General features: G+C 38.7%; 1 protein-coding gene across 6 annotated transcripts in view; it reads right to left on the reverse strand.

Moving 5' to 3' along the window:
* Nucleotides 1–25,250, reverse strand: part of fam184b (family with sequence similarity 184 member B) — a 77,525-nt gene that overhangs the window by 3,065 nt on the left and 49,210 nt on the right. For 3 of the 6 annotated variants that reach the window (XM_057843512.1, XM_057843514.1, XM_057843518.1), the window contains 12 exons: nt 23,667–24,212; nt 23,389–23,496; nt 21,414–21,712; nt 15,579–15,723; nt 14,333–14,452; nt 12,930–13,062; nt 12,560–12,690; nt 12,367–12,482; nt 9,030–9,425; nt 8,830–8,944; nt 6,314–6,421; nt 4,955–5,325 (listed from right to left, as the gene is read on the reverse strand). In XM_057843512.1, coding sequence (XP_057699495.1) covers nt 4,955–5,325; nt 6,314–6,421; nt 8,830–8,944; nt 9,030–9,425; nt 12,367–12,482; nt 12,560–12,690; nt 12,930–13,062; nt 14,333–14,452; nt 15,579–15,723; nt 21,414–21,712; nt 23,389–23,496; nt 23,667–24,212 — 2,588 coding nt within the window. The other 3 variants (XM_057843516.1, XM_057843515.1, XM_057843517.1) reach the window with 2 other exon arrangements.

Genomic DNA, 25,250 nt, shown 5'->3' on the forward strand with positions numbered 1-25,250 from the left:
GGGGAAAAAAATAAGGCCTTCAAAGAACACAGTCCCCACAGTCAAACATGGTGGAGGTCCCCTGATGTTTTGGGGTTGCTTTGCTGCCCCTGGCACTGGACTGCTTGACCGTGTGCATGGCATTATGAAGTCTGAAGACTACCGCCAAATTTTGCCGCATAATGTAGGGCCCAGTGTGACAAAGCTGGGTCTCCCACAGAGGTCATGGGTCTTCCAGCTGGACAATGACCCAAAACACTTCAAAAAGCACTAGAAAATGGTTTGAGAAAAAGCACTGGAGACTTCTAAAGTGGCCAGCAATTCAGTGGCCTTAATCCCATTCAACACCTGTGGAGAGATCTGAAAATGGCAGTTTGGAGAAGGCACGTTTCAAATCTCAGAGACCTGGAGCACTTGGCCAAAGAAGAATCGTCTAAAATTCCAGCAGAGCCTTGTAAGAAACTCATTGAACGATGCCAGTTGCGGTTGTTCGCAGTTATTTTGACGAAAGGTTGTGCTACCAAGTACAGTGGTACCTCTACATACGATCGCTTCGACACACGAACTTTTCGACATCCGACGTAAAATTTGACTCGCCATTTGTTTCTACATCCGACGACATGCTCGAAATACGACGACAATGGCAGCACCGCAGACGAATGCACGGCGGATTTTCTTGTGTGACAAATCAACACTGGTTTCAGAAAAGGTTGGTAAAGGTGGTGAAACAAGGAAAAAGTTGACGCTTACCTTCTAAATGAAGATGCAAATGACAGAAAAATATGAGCGTAGGGTGGGCATCCGTGAAATGGCTCAAAAATACATCTCCACGGTCCTCCTATGACCATCGTTCGCCAGTCTTTATAAGTTAAGCTGACAATTCCTTTTGTGGTAACATCTCCAGAGAAATCGCCAACTTCGCCACATTTTTATCATTTATTTCACAACTTATTCAAAACAAAAACACCTACTGTCTGCCGCAATTGAGGTGTTCTCAAGAAAACATTCAAAGTGAAAGTGAAACTCAAGCTCACCGGTCTGTCTCTGGCACGTGAGCCTCGCGGTGCGTTCAGGGTCAGCAAAAAACGTCCGCCACATTAGAACCCGATTCGTTACATTAATACAGGAATTATTATTATTATTATTATTCCGATTTTGATTTATAATTTATTTGTTTTGCTATGTGTAATTGCCATTTGTAATAGTACCAGCAGTATTTTTTAAGGATTTAGTGAAGGTTTTTGGGCTGTGGAACGAATTAATGGAATTATAATGTATTCCTATGGGAAAATCCTGCTCGACATACGACCATTTCGACTTACAAACAAGGTCCTGGAACGGATTAACTTTGTATGTAGAGGTACCACTGTATTAGGCTGATGGTGCCAATACTTTTGTCTGGCCAAACTTTGTAGTTTTGTGTAAAATGATAATGATTTTTTTTTTTTTTTAATCATTCTCTTTTGGGGGTTTTTTTTTCATTGCAAGCAAAATAAATGGAGATTTAAAAATTACTACCAACACATTTGTAATTGCAATCATTTTCTGGGGGAAACTGAGCATTAAATGACAGAATTGCAGGGGTGCCAATACTTTTGGCCAGCAGTGTAGATGCTAGTGCTCTGCATGCGGTCAGTCACGCACGGCCAGCTTTAGTACTCAGCGAGCTTGCTATGTCGTAGCAAGTCGTAATGCATGTAGTATGTTGTCGTAATGGATCAAACATTGCAAGACAAAGTCATTGTATAATGGAAATAATAGCAAACAACCAATTAGATGATGAGGATATACTCAAGTGTCATATGATGATGAAAGTTAATAATGGTGGGGTACATTTAGGGTGGCCATTTCAACATCAAAAATGAGGACAATGTGACATTTAAGTAAAGAAAAATCACACCAAACTCAAGTGTACTCCCCACAACAATACAATTTCCTACATGATAACATTCATTCAATTTCAGTACCACTTCCTGTCACAAGTGTCACGGGGGTTCTGGAGCCTATCACAGCTGAAATCAGGCGAAAGGCAGACTACACCCTGAATTGGTTGTCAGTCATAATACATGATAACAATGACAATTAGTCTCTGAAATACTGTATTATGATTTAGGCCTATGTTTTACAGTAGGATAATTTTATTTGGAGAAGGCGGATTATATTTGTTGACAGTATACTAGTATTATTTAATCAATAAGAGTGCCACAATGTAGAACATTTATAGCTTCAAATCCGCAAATTAAATTTGCATAAATGTATGCAAAAATACAAACCGGTGTTTTTAATATAACTTCTTTTTTTTTTTTTTTTTTTGACAGCCTTGTTGCAAGGAAATACATCATGTAACATTTGCATATAAAACAAGAAAAACTGTTAAAGCACGACACTGAGTATTTTGGAAAGCAGCTAATCGCTAGTGTGCTAACACAACAACAATTGAATTAAACTCATTAATACCCTTGTGGCACTGACAACAGAAAACAAATCATCTGTGGCAGTGGTGCCTACAAGTTGATAGCATATAGACAAGTTTCCGAGGTACTTCTGCATTTCTGCTCGCGACTTCCGTTTTACACGTTCTCTAACCAAAACAACAATGGAGGTGGAGTGGCATTACTCATCAAAATCCCTCAAAAAAGACAATTTGGAAAGACTGCACTGCATCAATCTGCCATCAACACAACATGGGAGGACAACATGAAGAAATGGCTAAGAGTCGCCAGAACCAAAATATTTTTGGATTTTATTGATTTAATGGCAGTGGATGGAAATGCAATTAAGGCGTCCAGTGCCTGCACATCAACAAACTTGAATGTGTCCTGATAACTGAACACAGGAATTTTGTGTTCATGAAGGCAGATATGGAACCAAGACAGTGCCACCACAAAGCAATAACAGGTAGAATTATGTTCAGTTTGACTACAATTCTGTGTGTTGCGTCACAGCTGAGACATTGTTAGCTTAGAAATGTAGATGAGTTTTTGTTTTCCATTTCCAAGTTATAGACGGGCTTTTTACCATGAATGCAAGTATTACACGTTTGTTCATTAGTTTACAGGTGGAAAACTGTTAGGTCAGAGAAGACAACTTGATGTGCCTCACAACAACTTATGTTGATGGACATACAGTAATCCCTCGCTACTTCGCGCCCTCAGTCCATCGCAGATTGTTTTTTTTTTTCAATTAAAAATAAGATGCAGATGAGCTGTCCCGAACCGATCGCGTAGTCTCACTCTCGCTCCCTCTCCCTGCTTTTTGTTCATCAGGCAGGCAGTGAGCTGGAGTTACTTATTAAAGTTAAAAATGATTGACAGATGAATGTGTTTCATCTTGCCAGAGTCACGAGCTTCATAAGCGCTGCATGTGTCAATCATCGTTTAACTTGTTAAACAGTTGCTGTGGCAACTCATTGTAAGTGAGCAACTCTGAGCAGATTTGAGTAGACAAACTCAATGAAGCATTGAATAAAGCAGATAATTTTTCTACTACTGATTTCTTGTTTTAAAATAATTTGGTGGGACAGTAACATGTTTAAAACCTATCATATCATAATTATTACATTTGAAGTTCTTAAAAAACATTTATTAAAATATGAATATACATTATTTTTTAATTATACTTTAGGAAAAAAGTGAAAAATCATGTCTTATATGTATCTCTTTCCAATGCTGAATCTGAATAAATACATTGAACACACACAAAAAAGAAAGGGGGGGGGGGGGGTTGGGACTGCACGCTACTTTGCGGTTTTTCACTTATCGCGGCTGGTTCTGGTCCCCATCAGCCACGAAAAACGAGGACATGTTGTCCAAAGCTTTTATTGCATTCAATATCTGCAATAAAAAATGACATACTCTTTCTGTTTATATGTACATGTGTGATGAGCTCATAAAACCATAACTATAACCTTGTGAAAAATACTTTGAAGTATTTCCTTGTAACAACGAAATCCATGTCAACGCTTCTGCATTTGGCAACTGTAATGTTATTTCTAATTTCGCCTCATTTTGCTCACTCACGTGGCTGGCGTATCAATCTGCACCTCATGTTAACACAGGCTGCACAGATTGCTAGAATTTTGTCCATGAACAATCAACGAAGTGATAAGAACAAACATATAATCAGCAAGCCACATCCTGTAGCTGGTCAAAACATTCCACTTCCAACCATTCATATCTGCGCTACCAGGAGTTCACACAACCACGCACAGCACAGAAAGTCGCGGAGCCTCATCTACGTCGTGCTGAATCCATTTTGGGAGATTCCATGGCTTCCTCTGGTTTGATTTTGCAGTTTACACCGTCTACACATCGCTTACCGCCCATGTTTCGCTTCGGAAACTTGTCTATAAGATGGTAAGTAAAATAGCACTTTCCTAAGTGCTTAACATTGACTACCTTTAGCTGGTCTTAATCCAGCAAGCATTCATGCACACACTGGAGTGTGTTGCGTTCATATCCAGCTCTAAAAATGAGGACAAATAAGTGTCCTGCTTGAGGCTGAGCGGGATGCAGGACCAGGCATTTAAATGAAAGACTGTCCAGCATAATGCAGGATGTATGGCCACCGTAGGAACGTTCAACCAGCTAATACCTAAAGTTTACATATTTTTGTATGATAATAGTGTACCCTAGTCGGCTGTTTAAGTAATCAAAAGTGCACATTATTGCTTTCTGTTCCCATTCAAATAAATGTTTGACCTATTTTTGCATGCTCTTGTGTCTTTATTTAGCACAAAAGAATACGGGGCCACTATTTTTTTCCAAAGTGAGCCAACTACAGAGTCCCTAACTGTCACTGCATAAAGGTTCAGAACAAAGCCGACTGGTAGAAAGGTAGGTTATAAATAATGCAGTTTAATAGCACCATTGCGAATGTTATATTAGGAAGTGATTTTGACGCGCCAGGAGAAAAGTCGCTGATGTTGTCAGATGGCTTCACACAACAATATTTTTAAACATTTTTCAAACCTTACCTGATTGATTGCGCCTGTAGGTACGCGTATGGCTCCTGGCATGACGGCGACACGTAGCGGATGCCTGTCTGCGCCGAGGGACAGACAGGCAACGGGGCGGTGGGCGCCGGCGTAGGGGGGATGCAGGAGGTCCGGGATCTGGGGGAACGAGGCAGGGGTGGGGGGGAATTTTGGCTGAGGGACAGGGAGGTGTGCTTGTGCGGAAGAGACGAAGTGGAGTAGTGGGGAGACGTGTGAGGGTGAGAGGTGGACTGGTGAGGCAAAGTAGAAGAAAAGGACGAGGAAGACGAGGATGAGAAGGCAGGGAGGCGGTCGTAAGCACCGGAGCAGGAGATGGTGCTTCCACGAGGAGACGATTCCAAATGCTTCTTCTGTGGATACAAATTAACACTCATTTCTAATTCCAGCACAGGCATTTATATTTAGTAAATCTGTACGGCTAGTCGCACCTCAAATTGCCTATCGTTACAAAATTTTGTTGAGGACTTGAGGACTATCATTTTTATTGCTCCAACAATATAATTAGTGCAATTTTCCTAGTCTGGAGGGTAAGCTACAGAAAAAGAAGAGTGACGTGCTAGAAAAAAAAAATTTAATCAGCCTGCCAATTTCAGTATTAAATTAGCACAGAAATCTAACAACAGAATTTTTTTGTCAAGTTCCACTGTGTTTTTCCTGTTGGTGCGGTAGGGGAGAGCTGGTATGGTTGTCATAGTTTTCACTCGTTCATGACTATCTTCCAATCGACACATCTTAGAAAGTAAGTGTTAGAAATTAATATTCAAACTCCGACGGCACAGATTTACTTCCATAGGCAGCCCTCCCAAATTAAATATATAGTACGTCTTTCACCATCAGTGGCAAGACATTCACGGCTAGACCTCCCAGTTAAAACGATCTTCAACATAAAGAAATGGCAGCAATGACTTAATTAATAAAAATAATTTTTTTAAAGTTTATTTTCCACCATTAAATCCAAGTCTCAACAGTACGTACAGCTTATAGTAACACTGCTGGCCAATGTGCACACACCAAAAAGAGCAGCTCAATGTCTATTGAACTAAAGCATGAAAAATATAGGGTGAACAGAAACTGTTACGTTCTAGTTAAATATTACTGATTGTTTTACACAGAACAATAGTGAAGAGGGTTAGGATAGTCTACTGTTGAGCAGTCAATGAAAATTTCCACACCTGCACCTGCACAGGGGGCCAGATTATACACTTTACTGCCTGTGCTCCAGAAACAAAACTTGGCTTGAGTCCAACATTCCCTTCTGGCAGGAAAGTCTGCGAGTACATTTTGATGAACTCGTTATGTGCACAACACATACACACACACACACACACGTTCACTTACCCTCATGGTTGGCGTGGTGCTCCCGGGGCGGGGTTTGTTTTCGCGGAGCCGGAGGCCGCTGTTGTCCCTGACAACAGGGGGGTGTAGCTGCAGCTGATGCCGTTCTTCCTGGAGGGAGTGAAAGAGGATGAACAAGGAGGTTTTTCACAGTTGGTGTTACAGTACTTATATGTCTGGAAGTCAGATTGATTTACTTGCTTGCCTTATAGCAAGTTACAGTTTGCTTATGCAAATGGAGGAATTACACAACACAACAAGTTTAACATACAGTGATTCTAGTTTTTCGCACTTAATGGGGACCAGAGCCTGCCGTGATAAGTAAAAAAGCGCGAAGTAGCGGACCCCCCAATTTTTTTTCACTTTATTTTTTTGTGTGTGTGTTCAATCTATTTATTCAGATTTAGCATTGAAAAGTGAAACATATAAGACATGTTTTAAAAAAAAAAAATCCCAAAGTATAATTAAAAAAATATATAATTTAAAACATATATGTGTATATATATATAATTTAAAACATATGTGTGTGTGTGTGTATGTATATATATATATATATATATGTTTTTTTAAAAGCACTTCAAGTGTAATAATTATGATAAGTTTTAAACATGTTACTGTCCCACCGAATTATTTTTAAACAAGATTGCTTCATTGTGTGAGTCTACTCAAATCCGATAAAACTGCTCACTTACACACAATGAGTTGCCACAGCAACTGTTTAAAGAGTTAAATAAGGATTGATGCATATGGCGGTTTTGAAGATCATGACTCTGGCAAGATCAAACACAAACATCTGTTAATCATCATTAACTTCAATGAGCAAGTTAGCAACTCCAGTGCACGTGCGCTGCCCGACGAACAAAGAGCAGGGTGAGGGAGGGAGCGAGAGTGAGACTACGCAATCGGCTCGGGATAGCTCATCTGTATTTTTTTTTTTTTTTTGGAAAAAAATGGTTTGAGGGCGCGAGTTTGAAGGGCGAAGTAGCGAAGGATCACTGTACAGGTAGTCCCCGGGTTACGACGTACCCGACTTACGTGATTCTGACTTTACGACGCGCATCTCGTCAGCTGTTTTTCCCCTCCAGTCGTTTTTTTTTTTTTTTTTTTTTTTTTTAAAGTCACGTAACAGTGTCTCATCCGCCACCTCAGCAATGATGGTCAGTACAGTACAGTGCATTATTTGTCATTTAATTTTGTTATTTATTAGGTCTAATTAATCTAAATACTGTATTGGCCCGAATATAAGACTGCCCTGATTATAAGACGACCCCCTCTTTTTCAAGACTCGAGTTTGAAAAAAGACTTTTTGAACACCAGATTAATTTTTATACAGAAAATAATTACAGTACATCTGAAACAAATGATTATAACAATATATTTGAGAGAAAAATGATGTTATTTTGCCTCATTCAAATCTTAATATCTGAACATTTAAATATGTAACCTAAAGTGCAATCACATTCGTAAATGAATGGCTTCTGGTTTTTGAAATGTAAATAAACCAATCTATTGTGATAAAACTGCATTACTGCATTAACCATCAAAGTGAAGTCTAACTGTAACTGTAGTCTTGAAACAAATCTGACTAAGGAAAAATATTGCAATGAAATAATGCAAACTTGAGAGTAGCTGAGATCTGTCATGACAGAACATCGCTTCAATGATATCTGGAGCCATCTAGCGTCGTGAATGGGTATAATGTCTAGACCGCGAATATGAGACGACCCCCACTTTTTCAGTCTTATTTCATTGCAAAAAACACCGTCTTATATTCGGGCCAATATGATAGTTGATCTCTAGAGTTATTGTATGCATATCTGGTATTTCATTATACTACAGTATATGTGTGGTCCGCTTTCCTCTGTTGCACTCTGACTTGTTTGACGTCACACCAGCGCAATTTTCTGTTCGTTTCGAGCGTTGCTTTCTTGTTGGGAAGAGGGGGTGAACGCCAGTTCACATTTCAAGAAGGCAGAGAAACGGTGCGGGCTCGGCGATGCCACCCCTCCCCCTGCTAGCTTGCTAATAGCCTGCTAGCTTATTGAGCAGCGTTCGTTTTCACCGCTGGACAGATGCTACTGATAGCTGCAGTTTCCCTTGTTGAATTGCCCAACATTTGGACCTTATATCCCTCAATATTGTCATGCAGCCATTGAGGTAAGTTTTTGTAAAAAAAAAGTCTCTATTGATTTATAGTATTATTGTACGCTCTTTGTCATTATTGTATTTTATTTTCTAATAGTGTGATCATACGGTTTGACGGTGAAAAATTGATAAATGTCAGTTGTAAGAAGAACTATGGTGTGATCAGTGTTACCAGAGAGAAGTTATATCTAAATTTTTTACTTGACCTTATTAATATGACATATAATACACGTTACATGTACTTAGGAGTACTTAAAGGGTTCATTTCGATTTACGTGGAAATTTGGGTTACGTCGCCAGAGTAGGGATGGAACTCGTTCATAACCTGGGGACTACCTGTATATGTAAGGAGTGAAAGTGCGTGTGTGTCATACCACTAGCCGTTTAATGAGCTGGTCTCGTTCTGTTAGTCTTTCCTGAAGTTTGCCCAGCTGGAGGTCGTCACATCGTGGTTCTCTTCTCCTGCATCGCTCCTCCCGTTCACGCAACCTGGAGCAACCATGGCCGAATACAGCTATCCTATCATCTTAATATACGTACATGATCATGTACATGTCACATGTACGGTACTTACTCGTTCTCAAGGGCTACAATGCGAGCCTGCAACTGCATCTGAGCACTGCTGTAGTCAGACACCAAATTCTGAATCTCCTTCTTGTGTTCCTTCCTGATTTCCTCCAATTCTTTTTTCCTACTCTCCTCCACTTCTCCCTTCTCTGGCTTCTTTTCCTGCTGCTGCCCTTCTTCCTTGTCGTCATCTTCCTTCCTCTCCTCCCAAATTTTCTGTGACTCTTCCAGCTTTTCCATCTCTACTCTCAGTTTCTCCACTTCCTCCTTTAAACGTTGTGCTTCATCCTCCAGATGCGCATCTCTACTCTTTTGCAAATTTGCGCTCTCGTCGCCATCTCTCGCTTCTGTTTTGGGGTTCACCTGGATGGACCTGTGAGGAGAGAGATGGCTGGAAATACCCCTGCAAATTCATTCTGGATTAAAATGAGGGTCAGTTAAGTGTCACTTAAACTAGGAGGTTAATATAAGTTAATTGCAATATGAAACAACACTTTTTTTAATTCACTTATTTGCCACCTATTTGTTCATCCTATTTCTACACAATCTGACCTAAAATTATGTCATGAATTATTTGTATCGTCGCTATCGTCAATGTTAATAATATATTCAAAAAATACACTGTACTGTACAGTGCTGATACTTCCTAAATATAGGCGGAATTTGACTTTTGTGGGAGGGGAGGGCAAAACATGACCCCAAAATGCAGTGTCATCAATAAAAAAATTAACTTACAATATATACATACTCTATATATCTTGACACTGTTTGTGCTCAATCCTTGGTTCAAGCTCCATTGTTGTTGAAGCTTTTGAAAGCTAGGTTTAAAGAAATTCTAAATATCCATCTTACCTCCTCAGGCATAGTTTTGGCTAAGCAAAGCAAAGGACAATCTCTAAGGTGCTAGTCACATGATCTGTTGGAAAAATAATTTTGACCCATTATGAAATACTTTGTAGGATTCTTGCTCTTTTCATTCATTTTTGTTGTTTTTTTATAGACAACATTTTAATGGCTAGGTCTTTATTTTAAAGCAACACTAGGTAACTTTTCAACCTTTATAAAATATTTTCATAACATTTGTGATGATACGTCGACTGACAACTAGTTAAATGACACCCCTTTTATAATATAGCGGTTGTCTGTATCGCTTTAACCGGCACTAATTAGCTTTGAGGAAGGTGGCAGGAATCCTGCCACACAAAAAACTACAAATGTGCTGACTGCTTTATGGCATACGTCACTTCCCTTTTTCCCCATTCATTATAAAGAAGGGAGCCGATGTGAAGGCTTTCGTGTGAATCCTGCAAAGATGACAGAGCAACATACAAAAAAGTTTTGTCCGAGGAGGAAAAAAAAAGGCTACCAGGATAAAAGGATACTCAAGAATAAACATTGGCCTGGCTCCCTTCAACCGAACCTCACGAGTTTGGGTGGGATGGGGGGTTAGCCACACTAAAGGGCAGTTCATATGGCGACTCTGCAGCACCAAGATGCAATGATTGTGTTGCGAAATGGCCTCGCCTTTATATGGTGTCGGCGAAAACGGAAGGCAAAGACGCAAACCTTTGATTCTGGGCTCCAAAGTGGAAGGATCTGATTGCGGGGCTTGCTCTGCAACCATATACTGTAAATGGAAGCTCTCGCGCAAATGACGTTAGCACTCGCACACGTCACTTTGGGCGTGCGCAGAGGTGCTACTAAATACAAAAAACAACAAACATGGCTAAACGTCGGCTTTAATTGACTGTTTTTACAAATATTTTTTAATTTAAATTAGGGCTGTCAAACGATTAAAATTTTTAATCAAGTTAATTACAGCTTAAAAAATTAATTAATCATAATTAATCGCAATTCAAACCATTTATAAAATATGCCATATTTTTCTGTAAATTATTGTTGGAATGGAAAGATAAGACACAAGATGGATATATACATTCAACATGCGGTACATAAGGACTGTATTTGTTTATTATAACAATAAATCAACAAGATGGCATTAACATTATTTACATTCTGTTAAAGCGATCCATGGATAGAAAGACTTGTAGTTCTTAAAAGATAAATGTTAGTACAAGTTATAGAAATTTTATATTAAAACCCCTCTTAATGTTTTCGTTTTAATAAAATTTGTAAAATTTTCAATCAAAAAATAAACTAGTAGCCCGCCATTGTTGATGTCAATAATTACTTACACAATGCTCATGGGTGCTGAAGCCTATGAAATCAGTCGCACCCAAGCGCCAGCAAAACACAATTAACAAGTGGGAGTTCACTGTACTGTCATTTAAATCTGTCTGAGTGGGGCATGTGCGTTAATTGCGTCAAATATTTTATCGTGATTAATTTTAAAAAATTAATGACCGCCCGTTAACGCGATAATTTTGACAGCCCTAATTTAAATATGTTTAATGTTTCCATTTTTTGTGCGTTTTAGAGCAAAAGAAAAATGCCATTGCTTGGAGTGGGCGGGTATGTTGTCGTCCGGGCTGAGGAGGTTGTTGGTGTCAAAGTGCATCATTGGCTGTCGCCTTGTAAATCTGCACTGCCGACTAGGGCCTGTCATGAATACTACATTGTTGTCATGCACAATTGCAACATCGTTTGAATAGAGATGGAACCAAACAAAAGCAAAGATGAAATTTGTCGTATTCTTGGAGTGTCACCATGTAACCTGCCCCTAAGTCACACAGCTGCTAACTGTCATATGCTATTTTTGAGCCACAATTGGATTCATTGCCTTATTAAAATTCATCCTTTACACAGCCAGTAGAAACAGAAATGTCATTCAATCCATCTGCGGGCGACCGTGAGATCATGATTTTACGACACTGTGCGGGTGTGCCCTGGTCCTCATGGGAAACACAGTCTTTCTTTAGGCAAAACACTACCGCTTTTGTCCACCGGCGTCCCTAAAATCAACCAAAACTAGAAAAGTTACCTAGTGTTGTTTTAAATTTATTTATCGGAACGTCAATTACATGCAGACATTTTTGGGCCACCGTTACTGCCCCCACGACACCCCCTCAGTTTCCCCCTATGTTCCTAAATCAATTATTTGGAACGGCCAACAAACCAGGTGATAAGTCACCACACAACGCAAACATACGGTGCAGAAATAAAACAGTTAATGAAAAGATGGTGAACAAAGACCACTCATTCATCCATCCATTTCAGCTGATTTTGAACAAATGTGCAGTATGTTGTATGGTCTTTAATGAACCTAACAAGCATTCATTTAAGAATGTGCTATAGAATAAAGTCAGTGTATACGGAAACTCACTCACTGTGTTGCCTCCAACTACACAATTTAAATTGTTTTCCTTTAACAAGTTTTCACTTACTTTTCCTGTAATTGCTTCTTAAGTGTGGCATTTTCTCTCTGCAACTCCAGCATGGCACAGCGACTCTCATCCAGCTGCCGCTCAAACACCTGGTTCTGGTTCTGCTGCTTCAGGTCCTAAACACACACGTCCACACACCAACTTATTTAGGTCAATGGACACGGGGATAGAGATTTAAATGAGTGTGTGCTACCTGCTGCAGTGCCATCATCTGTGTGTGCGCTTGCAATTGGGCCTGAAGGTCTTCAATCTGCTGCATGTGTCTCTGGGTCATCTGTCTACTCCACTCTGTGTGCTGCTGGGTCAACTCTGCACGCTGCTTGTCTGAGGTCACATACACACAGATAGTCACACATGAACAAGAAAAAAAAATCATCTCAGCCCATTGTTACAGGTAGCCTTCTGCTTGTTGCCATGGTGAAATGTATCCATGGCAATAAGAACTTTGCTTTTGAATACATCGTCTCAAATGCATGACTATCTGTGTATGTGCTCCTTTGTCCATTCATTCTCGCTAGCTCACGTGTCTATGCACAAGCCATCGGTAAATGTGTATGTGTTACCTAACTCCAGGTGATGCATGGTCTGTAGACGATTCCTCTCTGACAGCACATCTTCTTTGGCTTGTCTTTCCAAGGCTTGCAGCTGCACAGCGTGGCCATGTCTTTCCTCGGCTAAACTCTGGCTTTGTGGTTCCTATAACACATAGAATTTTACTTCATGACGCTGCGAGGGTAGATATTTAGGTTTACGTTGTATAGAGAAGTGACTGATTGAGTACATTAGTTTGTTGGGACACTTAAATGCAAGCGGGGTTTTTTATTCAGTGCCCCGGTAATTGTCAAATAGCAGGGGTTGACGGTACGGTATACTTTTTGTAGGATGTATGTAGCTTTTGTAGCTTACCGTGAGATTAATTAAAATGGGTGGGACACTCAACTCTAAAACAAGACTTAAAAAAAAAAATGAGGTGATGATTGTTTTTAATGCCAGTTTTCATTATTTAAAAACAATGGAAAAAAAAAAAATTCGCATTGTATCATTTTTTTGTGATTTATTGTATTTTTTTTCCCATTTTTTTTTTAATCTAAAAAAGGGGGGGCTGTACATACTCTTTTTTTTTTTTTACTAAACCAAAAAAAAAAAAAAAATAGCAGTCGAGCTGCAAATATTCTCGGAATTCCGTATCAATTATATTTCAATTTAGTTTTAGCAAAAAACAGGAAGCCGATGCACATTATTTTCTTTCACAGAAAATATGATTCCATACAATTTAGTGGGCCGGATCTGTATGGAGGTAGATTTGTGTCTTTACTATTCAATTAAAAAAAAAAAAAAAAAAAAGTCACTTCAATCAAAATATATATTTTCAATCAAAGAAAAGCCACTTCAATTAAAAAAAAAATTGTTTGAATGCAAAAAATAAATTTGAAATAAAAAAATGCATTTGAAAACGACTTTCTTTTGATTGATTTTTTTTGGGGGGGGATTGAATTCATTTTTTTTTTTTTTTTTAATTTAAACAACTTTTTTGATTGAAGTAATGTTTTGCGTTTGGGCCACATTTTGGCTAGGACATTTGTGTCTTTACTGTCCAATCAAAAAATAAGTTGCTTCAAACAAAAAATATATATATTTTCAAAAGAAAAATCACATCAATCAAAAAAAGAAAAATTTCAATAATAGAAAAAAAATGTTTTTGAATGTGAAAAAATATTTGAGACTCATAAATTTGCATTTGAACACTAATGTTTCATTGAAAATGTTGATTAAAAATATTTATTTTGATTGAAGCGACTTTTTTTTTTTTTAATTGAATATTAAAGACACAAATCAACCTCCATAGATCTGGCCCACATACCTGTCAGTTAAATTGTGAAATATGTGCCGTGATAAAATTTAGTTTTGGGAAACGTTATTATAGATGTTTAAAAGTATGTATGAGCATGGCCTTGTGTGCAAGTACCTCCAGCAGCTCCCTCAGCTTCATGTTAATCTCCTTGGTCTCCTGCACCTCCTTTCTCAGTTTGTTAATCTCAAGGTTGCCGTGGGATTCATCTTCTGATGCCCCCTTCTTTGTCTCGGCCTGCATTTGCAAGAGAAATATGTATTCATGTAATGAAAAGTGAGGCCTTGAGCAGTCATAGGAAATTGAAAATAACAGAAAATACGCAGTTGGTGTGATTCACTGTTGCCAAAAAAGAGGGGGTGTTGCTAGAGGTGGGTTTATTTTTTGCGTAATGTTACTAAATAGATTTGCCATTGAATTATGTCATCAATAAATGGCCATGTCAGAATAAATGATTTGAAAAAGCTCGATTTTTATCAAGTCAATTATCACTTTTTAAAGCAACACTGGGTAACTTTTCAGTTTTAGTCGATTTTAGCGAAGCCAGTGGACAAAAGCGGTAGTGTTTTGCTTTAAGGAAGACTGGTTTGATTAAACAACACTTCCGTTGCCAGCGGCTGTGTGAAGGATGAAAAGTAATAAGCTAAACAATAGCATATGACGGTTATCAACCGTGTTGCTTAGTGTGGCTAACCCCTCCACCCCATTGACAAGTTTGGTTGGGGGGGGGGGGGGGGGGCGTCACACCAGCGAGTGAAAGCCGGGCCAATGTTTATTCTGTATAACCTGGTAGCCGCCCATTTTTCCCCCCTATTCAGACAAAACTTTCTGCCTCTGTTGCTCTGCCATCTTTGCAAATTTGCGTGAAAGCGTTAGCATCGACTTCAGTCTTTATAATGAATGGGAAAAGGGGGAAGTGACGTTTGTCGTAAAGCAGTCAGCACATTTGTTTTTTTATGTGGCAGGGTTCCTGCCACCCTCCTCAAATTTAATTAGTGCCAGTGAAAGCGATACAGACCACCTCAAGATATATGAGGTGTCATTCAACTAGTTGTCAGTCAACATATCACAAATGTCATGAAAATTTTTTATAAAGTTTGAAAGATTTCATAGTGTTGCTTTCGATATAGAAAAAGATATTCAGGTGAAGCTCCACATACTAAAAGCAGGAACATTAATAGAATAGTTCGGCCATTAAATTTTGCACTCACCGGATGCATTATGTGGATCATTAACACTGGTGGTGGGTTTGTGCGCAAGACTATCAGCCCAATTGGTGGTGATGTTTGCAGACATCCGGCTGCTGCGTGCTTAATATCCACTTTGGACGAAGCCATCGGTGGAATTAGTAAAGAAAGCTCACCTGCAGCTCATCTAGCTGACTCTGAAGCTCCGAAATCTGGGTATGAAACTCCTGCTCCTGGTTCTGCCACCTTTGCTCGCTCTCGGCGACTGCAGCGTTCATCTCGATCCGGAATTCTGCCCTGAGGCGATCTTCACACTCAGCTCTGGGAACACAAGGGAGTAAGTGTAAAAGATACAGGAAGTGTAACTTTACTTGTTTGGGAAGAGTGCATTTTCTTTCCTGGAGAAAATTACACCATATACAGTAACCCCTTCATGTGGCTCAATTCAATTATATATATATATATATATATACATATATATAAATAATAATAATAAAGGTGGTGGAGTTGTTTTTATGAGTATTATTTTGTATGTAATATTATGACTATCCACTGTTGATAATCATAGGTGAATCAGCTCCTGTACTCATCAATGCTTTTAAGTGAGAAACTCAGCTGATGCTCCAGATGGAAGTCACCCCAAAGATAGTGGTAACAAGAGTGCACACTTAACTCTACGAGGACCAGTGTTGTTAATAACGGCGTTATTTTCTTCAGTAGTGAGTAATCTAATTTATTAATTTTCTCATCTTGGCAACGCCGTTACCATTACTGAGGCGGGAAAGGCGTGCGTTACTATGCGTTCCAATGTTGGTTGACTGACGCGAGAAAATTCTGAAAAAGACGGCCTCACGGAGATGAGAGAGCAGAGCAGGAGTGGGGAGGAGGCAAGGGAGTGTGACGCCGTTGCAAACGCAGTGTTACTATGCTAGGTGGCTCCAATAATACCTGACTGTAGCCGATTATTATGTGTTATATATGCATGTATTATAAAGAACTAGATGCGTTAGTTAACAGCCGCCATTTTAAAGCAGTAGACTTCTCAAGAAGGCTCTGTTGTAGAGAACCTTCCTAGCGAACCTAAGTAACTTTTTATCTAAAATACTCTTAAATCGGCAAAACTTAAATATATCTTTAAATGATGAAACAGTTTTAAAACTTATGTCTAGTGTTGCAATGATTAATCGATTAACTCGAGTATTCGATTAGAAAAAATTATTCGAATTAAATTTTTTTGCTTCGAGTATTCGTTTAATTAGAGTGGCATTGTAATGGTTTGTTTGTAGGGTGGATACACTACCCTCTGGTCTGCCTCATTTCACGTGGCTGAATCCAACTGCTCCCTGTTCAGACCAGCGTGAGCTAAGTTTTTGTTTGAGCTCATGTTTTTTAATGCATTCGTAGTTTTTTTTTTTTTTTTTTTGTGGGAATATGTGTCTGAAACATTTGTTAGGAGCATTGTAAAAAAAAAAAAACGTTAGCTTTTTGTAGCATTTAAGCTAGTGGACTTTTGCTATGTAAGTTAGCCAATTGTTCTTTTGTTGTACATAGATCTGTATTTATTTTTTTTAAACGGTTTGTGGCTCAGCTCAGGTATTTTAATTTTTCATGTTCCTTATCTGATTACTGGATTATTCGAACTAACTAGTTCATCGATTAATCGACTACTAAAATAATCGATAGCTGCAGCCCTACTTATGTCAAAAATAGAGAGAAGGGAATTAATGCAATATCTGGAGCAATTTTAACAACTTTAACAGTTGATTCACAACATTAAATGACTTCCACACACAGCAAAGGTTACTATCTAGTTTTCGCAATATCCGCAATACACCTGTGTCTAGTTAAGTTTAGGGTAAACAATTGGGCTAGGGCCAACTGTCCCAAAAACCTTTTAAACTTCACATTGTGTGACAAAAACATGAAAATTATCACCAGTTACTTTGCCAAGTAACTAATTACTCTTACATTCAGGTCAATGAGTTACTAACGCAATTACTTTTTGGGAGAAGTAATTTTTTACTGTAATTAATTACTTTTTTAAAGTAAGATTACCGTAATTTCCCGTATATAACGCACACTTTTTCCCCCCAAAGTCAACTTGTAAAATCATGGCGCGCATTATACACGGGTACAGGGATAGAGACAGAAATATATATGTATATGTATATATATATAAAATGATTTTTTTTATATTGACATGGCCATGTTGTGTTGACGAAACGTATGCGGCGATCAGTTGCCGACCATTACGGTACGTGACGTCACCATTTTGTTTCGGTAATATTTCACTCTGATCGGTCGAATGATTTAGTCTGTGTTAAGTTCTGCTTTTTTCACTCTTCATAAAGCACCGAATTTAGTTTCTTGAACTCATTTGAGTCAACGTTTATAGGGAATGGGACGTACTACGTCATTGTTTGGACGCGCCTCCATGCTGGCAATATGATTCACTTCCGGGTCGGCAGACTCAATGCGGATTGTAACGTGTGGTCGTGCTAAGCTAACTCTTTCGGTGTTTTAGAAAGAAATTATGGGTGTGTATTGTTGTGTTACCGGGTGCAACAGCTTCTCCTACGACTAAAAAAAGGGCGAGGAAAACTGGACTCACTTTTCACCGTTTTCCTGCATGGAGGACCAAATATCAGATCACGAAGGCACGACGGATGGCTGGGGCGCAGCGGTTCGTTGGAAAAGCATTTCTCTTGATCATATTTCTGCTGGAATGAGAGTGTATTCCCCTCATCTCTACTCTTGTAAGTTGAACGATTTATCCGTTTTGGTTTCAATACGTTTTTTTTGTTTTTTTTACTGTTGTGTAAATCTGCCTCGGTAGCAATGCTAACCTTCTCCTCCTCCTCACCTACCTGTTGTGTTACTAGGAAAACCTGCATATGAAATGCTGACAACACATCCCGATTGGTCACCATATCTCTTCTTGGGTTATTCTGAGGTCAAGCGCACCACATCGGAGCGTTATGAGAGGTTGGAAAGGCGAAGAGTGCACGCTGAAACTTCAGTTTGCTCTGCTCTTACAAACACGATCCCAAGTGTTGTTGTGAAAAGTCAATAAAATATGAATACCAAAACATGACTTGAACAACTTCTTGACAAACTGTAACTGCTTGTTGTTTACTTCAGGTCTTCATAATAAACAGGTGTAATAATTACAAAGTCAGGTGACTTAATTTTGTTATTCTATTTGGAATATGCATTGACAATTTTTGGACAGTGTTGTAGACAAGAACTGGGACTGATAAGTTGCAATAGATTTATTTCAAGTAATGCAATTTCTCCAATACGATATTTGAATTGACAGTTTAAAATCTTTAAATTAGTGCAAACAAGGCCCACCCTCTGACGGTGGCAGCAAATATTATATAATTATAAGTAATACACAAATACAAGATCACAATAAACGTGTCTTTGTCAAAGCAGTTTAAAACACTATTTACTGGCCTTGGGTAAATTGCCAGACAGGATAAATATGTGCTTTAAAGTTCTTGCATTTCCATTTTAAGTATTGCAAGTACTAGTCTCCAACACAGTATTTGAACTGACAGTTTAAAATCCTTTTAGTACAAAATGGCCCACACTCTGGCAGGGGGCAGCAAATATTATAATACATAATACATTATAAAAAGCTATATACTATATAAATACAAGATCACAACAAAACCTGTATTTTTTCAAAGCAGTTAAAAAACATCCAGTGGCCTTAGGTAAATAAAGGTGTATAAATATGTACTTCACAGTTCTTGCATTTCTATTTTAGGTATTGCAACTTTTCCAACACTATTTGAATTGACAGTCTAAAGTCTCCATAAGTGCAAATAAGAATATTATAATTTAAAAATAATAATAGAATATATAAATTCAACATTACAATGAAACGTGTCTTTGTCAAAGTGGTGTAAAAAATAATAATAATAATAATACGTCACTGGCCATAGTTAAATAGCCAGGCAGAATAAATATGTGCATTAAAGTTCTTGCATTTTCACAAGTTAAAAGCCCGCAGTTCATCGACGAGAAGGGCAGACCCAGATGGCGTCTGCTGCAGGGGCTTGTTTGAGTCCGACACAGGACAAATGGAACCACTCCATTGAACAAATTTTCTTTGTCAAATGATCCAAGAAGAGAGATGGTGACCAATCGGGATGTGTTGTCAGCAGGTTTACCTAGGAACACAACAGGTAGGTGAGTCCGTAGTAGGCGAGCATTGCTCCCGAGGCAGATTTACACAACGGTGTAAAAAAACAAAAACGTATTGAAACCAAAAGTGGATAAAGCGTTCAACTTACAAGAGTAGAGATGACAGGAACACACTCTCATTCCAGCAGAAATATGATCATAAATGCTTTTCCGACGAACCGCTGCAATCCAGCCATCCGTCGTACCTTCGTGATCTGATATTTGGTCCTCCATGCAGGAAAACGGTGAAAAGTGAGTCCATTTTTCCTAACCCCTTTTTTTGTCGTAGGAGACGCTGTTGCACCCGGTAACGCAACAATAAGCACCCATATTTTCTTTCTAAAACACCGAAAGAGTTAGCTTAGCACTACCACACGTTACAATCCGCATTGACTCTGCCGGCCCGGAAGTGAAGCATATTGCCAGCATGGAGGCGCGTCCAAACAATGACGTAGTACGTCCCATTCCCTATTGCAGCTCCGCAACTCGGACCATTACAAACGTAACACAACACAGACTTCCTGTGTCCGTCAACTATATCTGTCCCTCGGGAAACTCAAACCCAACTAACAATAGTTCCTATTGTTACTGTCGTGTCTACAGCGATGAGCTCTCTCGGATTTCCGACTTACGTTCTCACTTTCATTTTACCGTATCAATCCATGGAGGAAACATTTATTCGTCATGATGAAATGAGCAAGTTATACAGCAGCCTTTAAAAGAAAAGTCACGTCTGTTTTGTTTTCTCCTAGATTCTGGTAAGTTGAAGAAGTTATCAGATCATATTATTACCGTACATATTTTCAGTTTACGGCAATGTTTTGAACCAATGTGCTATGCTTGTGCTGTGTTTCACTAGTCAGTAAAATTACATTTCTGTATCTGTACACGAGCTCTGTTTTCTTGTATTCTTCAATTTATTGGTGCTAAAATTATGGTGCGCGTTATACACGGGTGCACCTTATATTCGGGAAATTACGGTAACAACACTGAGTAGGAACTTCACAATGTATTACAGACTGACTAGCTAGCCGCAGCTAAGTAGCAGTGTTATTTTAGAGCTGGGACGTAACTTTTGACCGCAAAACAACAAAGGTTAGACGCATAGACCGACTGCGGGAAAAAAGGTAGTACTGTGCCGACTTCTAGCATTGTCACATAGAAAACGTGGACTGGATTTTCAGCGATGTGGCCGTTCTCTATATGAACAAGTGGAATGGATTGGATAGCGACGCACTGAACAGGCTTTCTATCTTACTCTATGAATTAAGGGGAAACTGACAGATTTATGATCATATTTAAGTTAATATTGAAAGGTTTTATGATTACTAATTTAAATAAATTTTATGACAACTTCATAGTGAATATGTCAGCATTTTTTGTAAGGTTCCCTTTTTTTTTTTTTTTTTTTTTTTTAAATAATAAAACAATAACGAATTATTTAGGGGACTTAAGAATATTTTAGGGGGACCGAAGCTTCCCTAAAATAGGCAGAGCGACACCACTGCTGTATAGTGTGGCCACACCATTTGTTTGAAGGTTTAGCATGCCATGAAACGTTTTACATTAAAAACAGACGGTGTAACTAAGACAATTTCCTTCAATTGCTTCATTACTGCAGTGTTCCATTGTTTTATTGGGCTTTATGAAATAATTACAGTCATAATAATATAAAAAGCGCGATAATCACCCAAAGGAGACACTGATGATTAAATTTTGTGGCATTTATGTTTTTTCTCATACATATAATTCTAATTACGATGATAATAACTACAGCCAAAGAAGGACTGGATTTGGTAGTGGATTTGTTCTACTACCTGATGCGTTCCTCAGTGTTGCGTTGGCTCTGATCCAAAAGGTTCCTTTCCGCGTTCAGCCGACTCTGTTCCAGAACCTTCTCCTCTAACCGGTGTTTGTCTGCCTTGAGGGAAGCGATGTCTCGCTGTTGTCTTTCCCGCTGCTTTTCCGCCTCGTCCTGCATCCGAGTCAGACGGCTTTGGGTCAGCTGCAGTTCCTCTTGCAGGCGGGAGCAGTGTGGTCCGCATGGGGGTGATGTTTCTGATGCTGCTTTTTCTTTCTCTTCTTCATGATGTACGGACGTCTTCAGACGAAAGATCTGAGCATACATGAAGCTGCTTGATGAGTCAGTAATCAAATAAATGGCTACATTAATGTTATTTATCATATTGTGCAGTCATTTATCTGCAAGGGCGTAGGAATGCATAAGGATGGTAGGGACATAACACTACCAACTTTTCAGGATGCCAAAATTGTCCCCACCAATTTTTAAGCAACCTTATTTGCATTTTATAATAAGTTCAGTTATATAAGTAATTTAGATTGCCTTGCCATATTTGTAAGGATACAATTGACCCTACCATTATTAAGTGTATTATTTTCATTATCTTCAGACTCATATTTACCCCTTTTTAACTTGCTGAATGTGCTGGGCCATTTTTTTCCCTTCAAACTCACATTTGATTGGCTGATGACTTGAGCCCCCCCGCCCTCCCCACACACACTCACACACACGCACTGACCCGATGAAAATACAACATGTCGCCAACATGCCACCTCAACTGCCCTCTTCAAAGAGGAGGGATATTAGAAGGTTGTTTTTTTTTCAGCCAGCATTAGCCACTGTAAGTAATGTAAAAAGACATCAATGTTATGGAGGTGCGAAACACACCACTATTTTGCTACTGAAATTTTGCTAGAACCTGCATCAGAGTTTGCATAACATTAAACTGTGTGAATTTGCTAACCTGCAAAACTCGAGCAGGAAGCTGCTTAGAGAGAAGTGTCCTCCACTTTTGTATGTATTTTCTGCTGTTAACGTTAATCAACCTGTAAGAAATGTAGTGAACTGAGGTTTACCCCCTTCTACCCAATTTTTATTTTTGTTTTGTTTATGTGGTCTTAAAGCAACCCTTGGTAACTTTTCAGTTTTGGTCGATTTTAGCGACGCTGGTGGACAAAAGCGGTAGTTTGATTAAGACTGCGTTTCCCATGAGGACTAGCGCATGAGTGAACAGTATCTTCCTATGAGGGGCATAACAGAAAATAATTGAGAAGCACTGGTATAACTCAATACAGATTTACAATACAGTTAGCCTATCAATTAATTCGGTTCATATTCGTGAGAAATATAGCCCTGACCCCTGTTTACCCAATCTGTTTGGTCTTATTAATGTCCCGTCCCCAGCAAAAAGTTTACATGCATGGTATGCGGTTATATCATCCCTACCAATGTTGAACCCAAACCTACACCCTTGTTTATCTGAACTGATTTTCGCTATCCACTGTAAATCAGTAAGCTTTCTTTATTACACGGAACATCAATTTTGTTGTTTTAAGTGTGACAGCTATTTTACTAATTTGTGTATCCTGTTACTTTTTCTGTTATGGTTTTTTTTTTTAATTTTCTTAAAAAATATTTTAAAACTCTGTGACTACACCCATGCCCGTAACATTAACGTATGTGCTTGTTTGATGAACATTTCCAAATATTGGCATACAATAAAATAGGAAAGAACCAGACATGATTGCAATGTTTGTTTAACAGTATTGGGTTTTTACCATACATATGGCTAGTTGTGTGCATGTAATAACAACATTAAAGTATGTAAACTGTGAAAAAAAAACTGTGATTAAAAATAAATAAATAAATAAATAAATAAAGTTTTGGGTTTCGCGCCTAAAAGAGCTGTCAGGTCTAAAACAACAGATTTTTTGTTGTTGTTGCTTAGTACTTATCACATTGTAGCACAAAATACACAGGGTACACTTTACCTCATTGTCAGCATCTTTGAGTTTTAGCTCTAGTTCTTGTCTTTCCCTATCGAATTTATCAAGAAGTTCGCCATTTCTTCGCCTCTCCTCTTCTAGATGAGCACATACCTTAAACAGCATCCAATAAAAAAAAAGTCATGAAATGTAGATGATTGGGCAAAAACAGTCATTTTAAAAATGTAAGAACAGCAGGTTTAAAAGCAGTTGACAATGTTTAAAAGGCTTTAGGCTAGCTGTGATGTTTTATGAAAAATTGAAATGCTGAACATGAATCTGACCTCTTGGTTGGTCTTCTTCTCTGAGCTCAGAGCTTCTTGGACGCAGTGTAATTCAGCTGCATGTCTCCTCATCACCTCCTCAATTGCCTTCCGCACCTGCTCCTTCAGCCGCCTCCTGTCCTCCTCGGCCTTCTCCACCAGCCTTTTCTTCTCCTCCTCCAGCTTCTGCTGCAGGCCCGCTCTCTGGGCTTCCACCTGCTCGAAGCGCTTGTCTAACTGGGCACGGACACGGACCCTCTCGACCTCCAGCTCTTTGCGGAGACGCTCCACCTCTTCATCCTTTTCCCTGTTTGCATGCTCTCTGATTCCCTCTGTCTCCTTTCGCAGCACCTCCTTCTCCTCGTCTCGCTCTCGTCGCATCCGGTTTCTCTCCTTCTCCAAATGGCTCTTTTCTTGCTCTCTTTCCCTCTGTACATTCTCTCGCTCCTTCTCCATCTCCCTCTGCAGTTTATCTCGCTCTTCATCTGCATGTTTTTGAATGCGACGCAGCTCTTCTGTCTGAGCTCTCACCATCTCGGAACGAAGGCTGGAGAGGGCCTCCGCGTGCTGAAAAAGACCAACCAGGCAATTTGGCATTCAGAATTGGAAGACATTAGGGTTTCAAAATTCTTGAAAAACTAATCGTGTAATATATATTTTGTTCCCAGGTTCTAAGTGGTATTTCCTAGTTTGTTTAATTGCATTATTGTATAAAAACACTTTTGTTTCCCAAAATTTTGGGTTTGTGGTCACATCTTTGAAATTGTATTTTGCACTTTTCTTTACACTTTTTAATGCTTATATATATATGTATATATATCATTGACTTCACTATCAGTTGACGGGAAACTGGGCGTGTGGCCAATTTTCAAAAACCAAAGCCGCTAGCGACCAAAAACCAAAACAGGCACCTCAATTAGGCATATATGAGTCTCCATGAGCAGTGGCATCAACAATTTTAAAGTTTTTCCCTAATAAAATCCCAATTAATTATTTTTTATATAAGTATAAAAAAAACTTAAAATGGCTATAAAATTGTCAGATTTTACGCTAGATGCACAAAACTCACCAAATGCAGACATGATCACCTATATTTTCAGGCTCAATAGCAATATTTAACATATCATTTTTGCCCAAAATAGCGACTCAATTTTTTTTTTTTTTCATTTGGTACAATTTTGACATATGTTAATACTGTAAATTAACCAATTTTCACATCAGAAACTTAATAATTGAAGAAAGCATGCAAAATCATCTTAATTTTATTTAACAAGAGCAAATGTTGCATTTTTCCATATAAAATCACAACTTATTTATGTTGAATTCCGATGTCACTATTGCCTTAACACATCTTACTGGCTATCTGGCCCTCGTCGTTTTTATATTGATTACATAAGATAAAACATGTCAAAAAAAAATTTTAATGGACGTAGAAATGTCTGAATTACTCGTTTTTTTTGCCCAAAAACGGGCAGATGGCCAAAAATTACCTGATTATTTGAATATAAAGTTATGCAGTTGTGCATGGATACAAAATCCAAAATGGCGGCACAAAACAAAGAACTTTTTAAGTGAAAAATTCTTGTAAAAAATGCGTAAATCCCA

Source organism: Corythoichthys intestinalis, chromosome 8 (assembly GCF_030265065.1).
Source record: "Corythoichthys intestinalis isolate RoL2023-P3 chromosome 8, ASM3026506v1, whole genome shotgun sequence".
Taxonomy (NCBI): Eukaryota; Metazoa; Chordata; class Actinopteri; order Syngnathiformes; family Syngnathidae; genus Corythoichthys; species Corythoichthys intestinalis.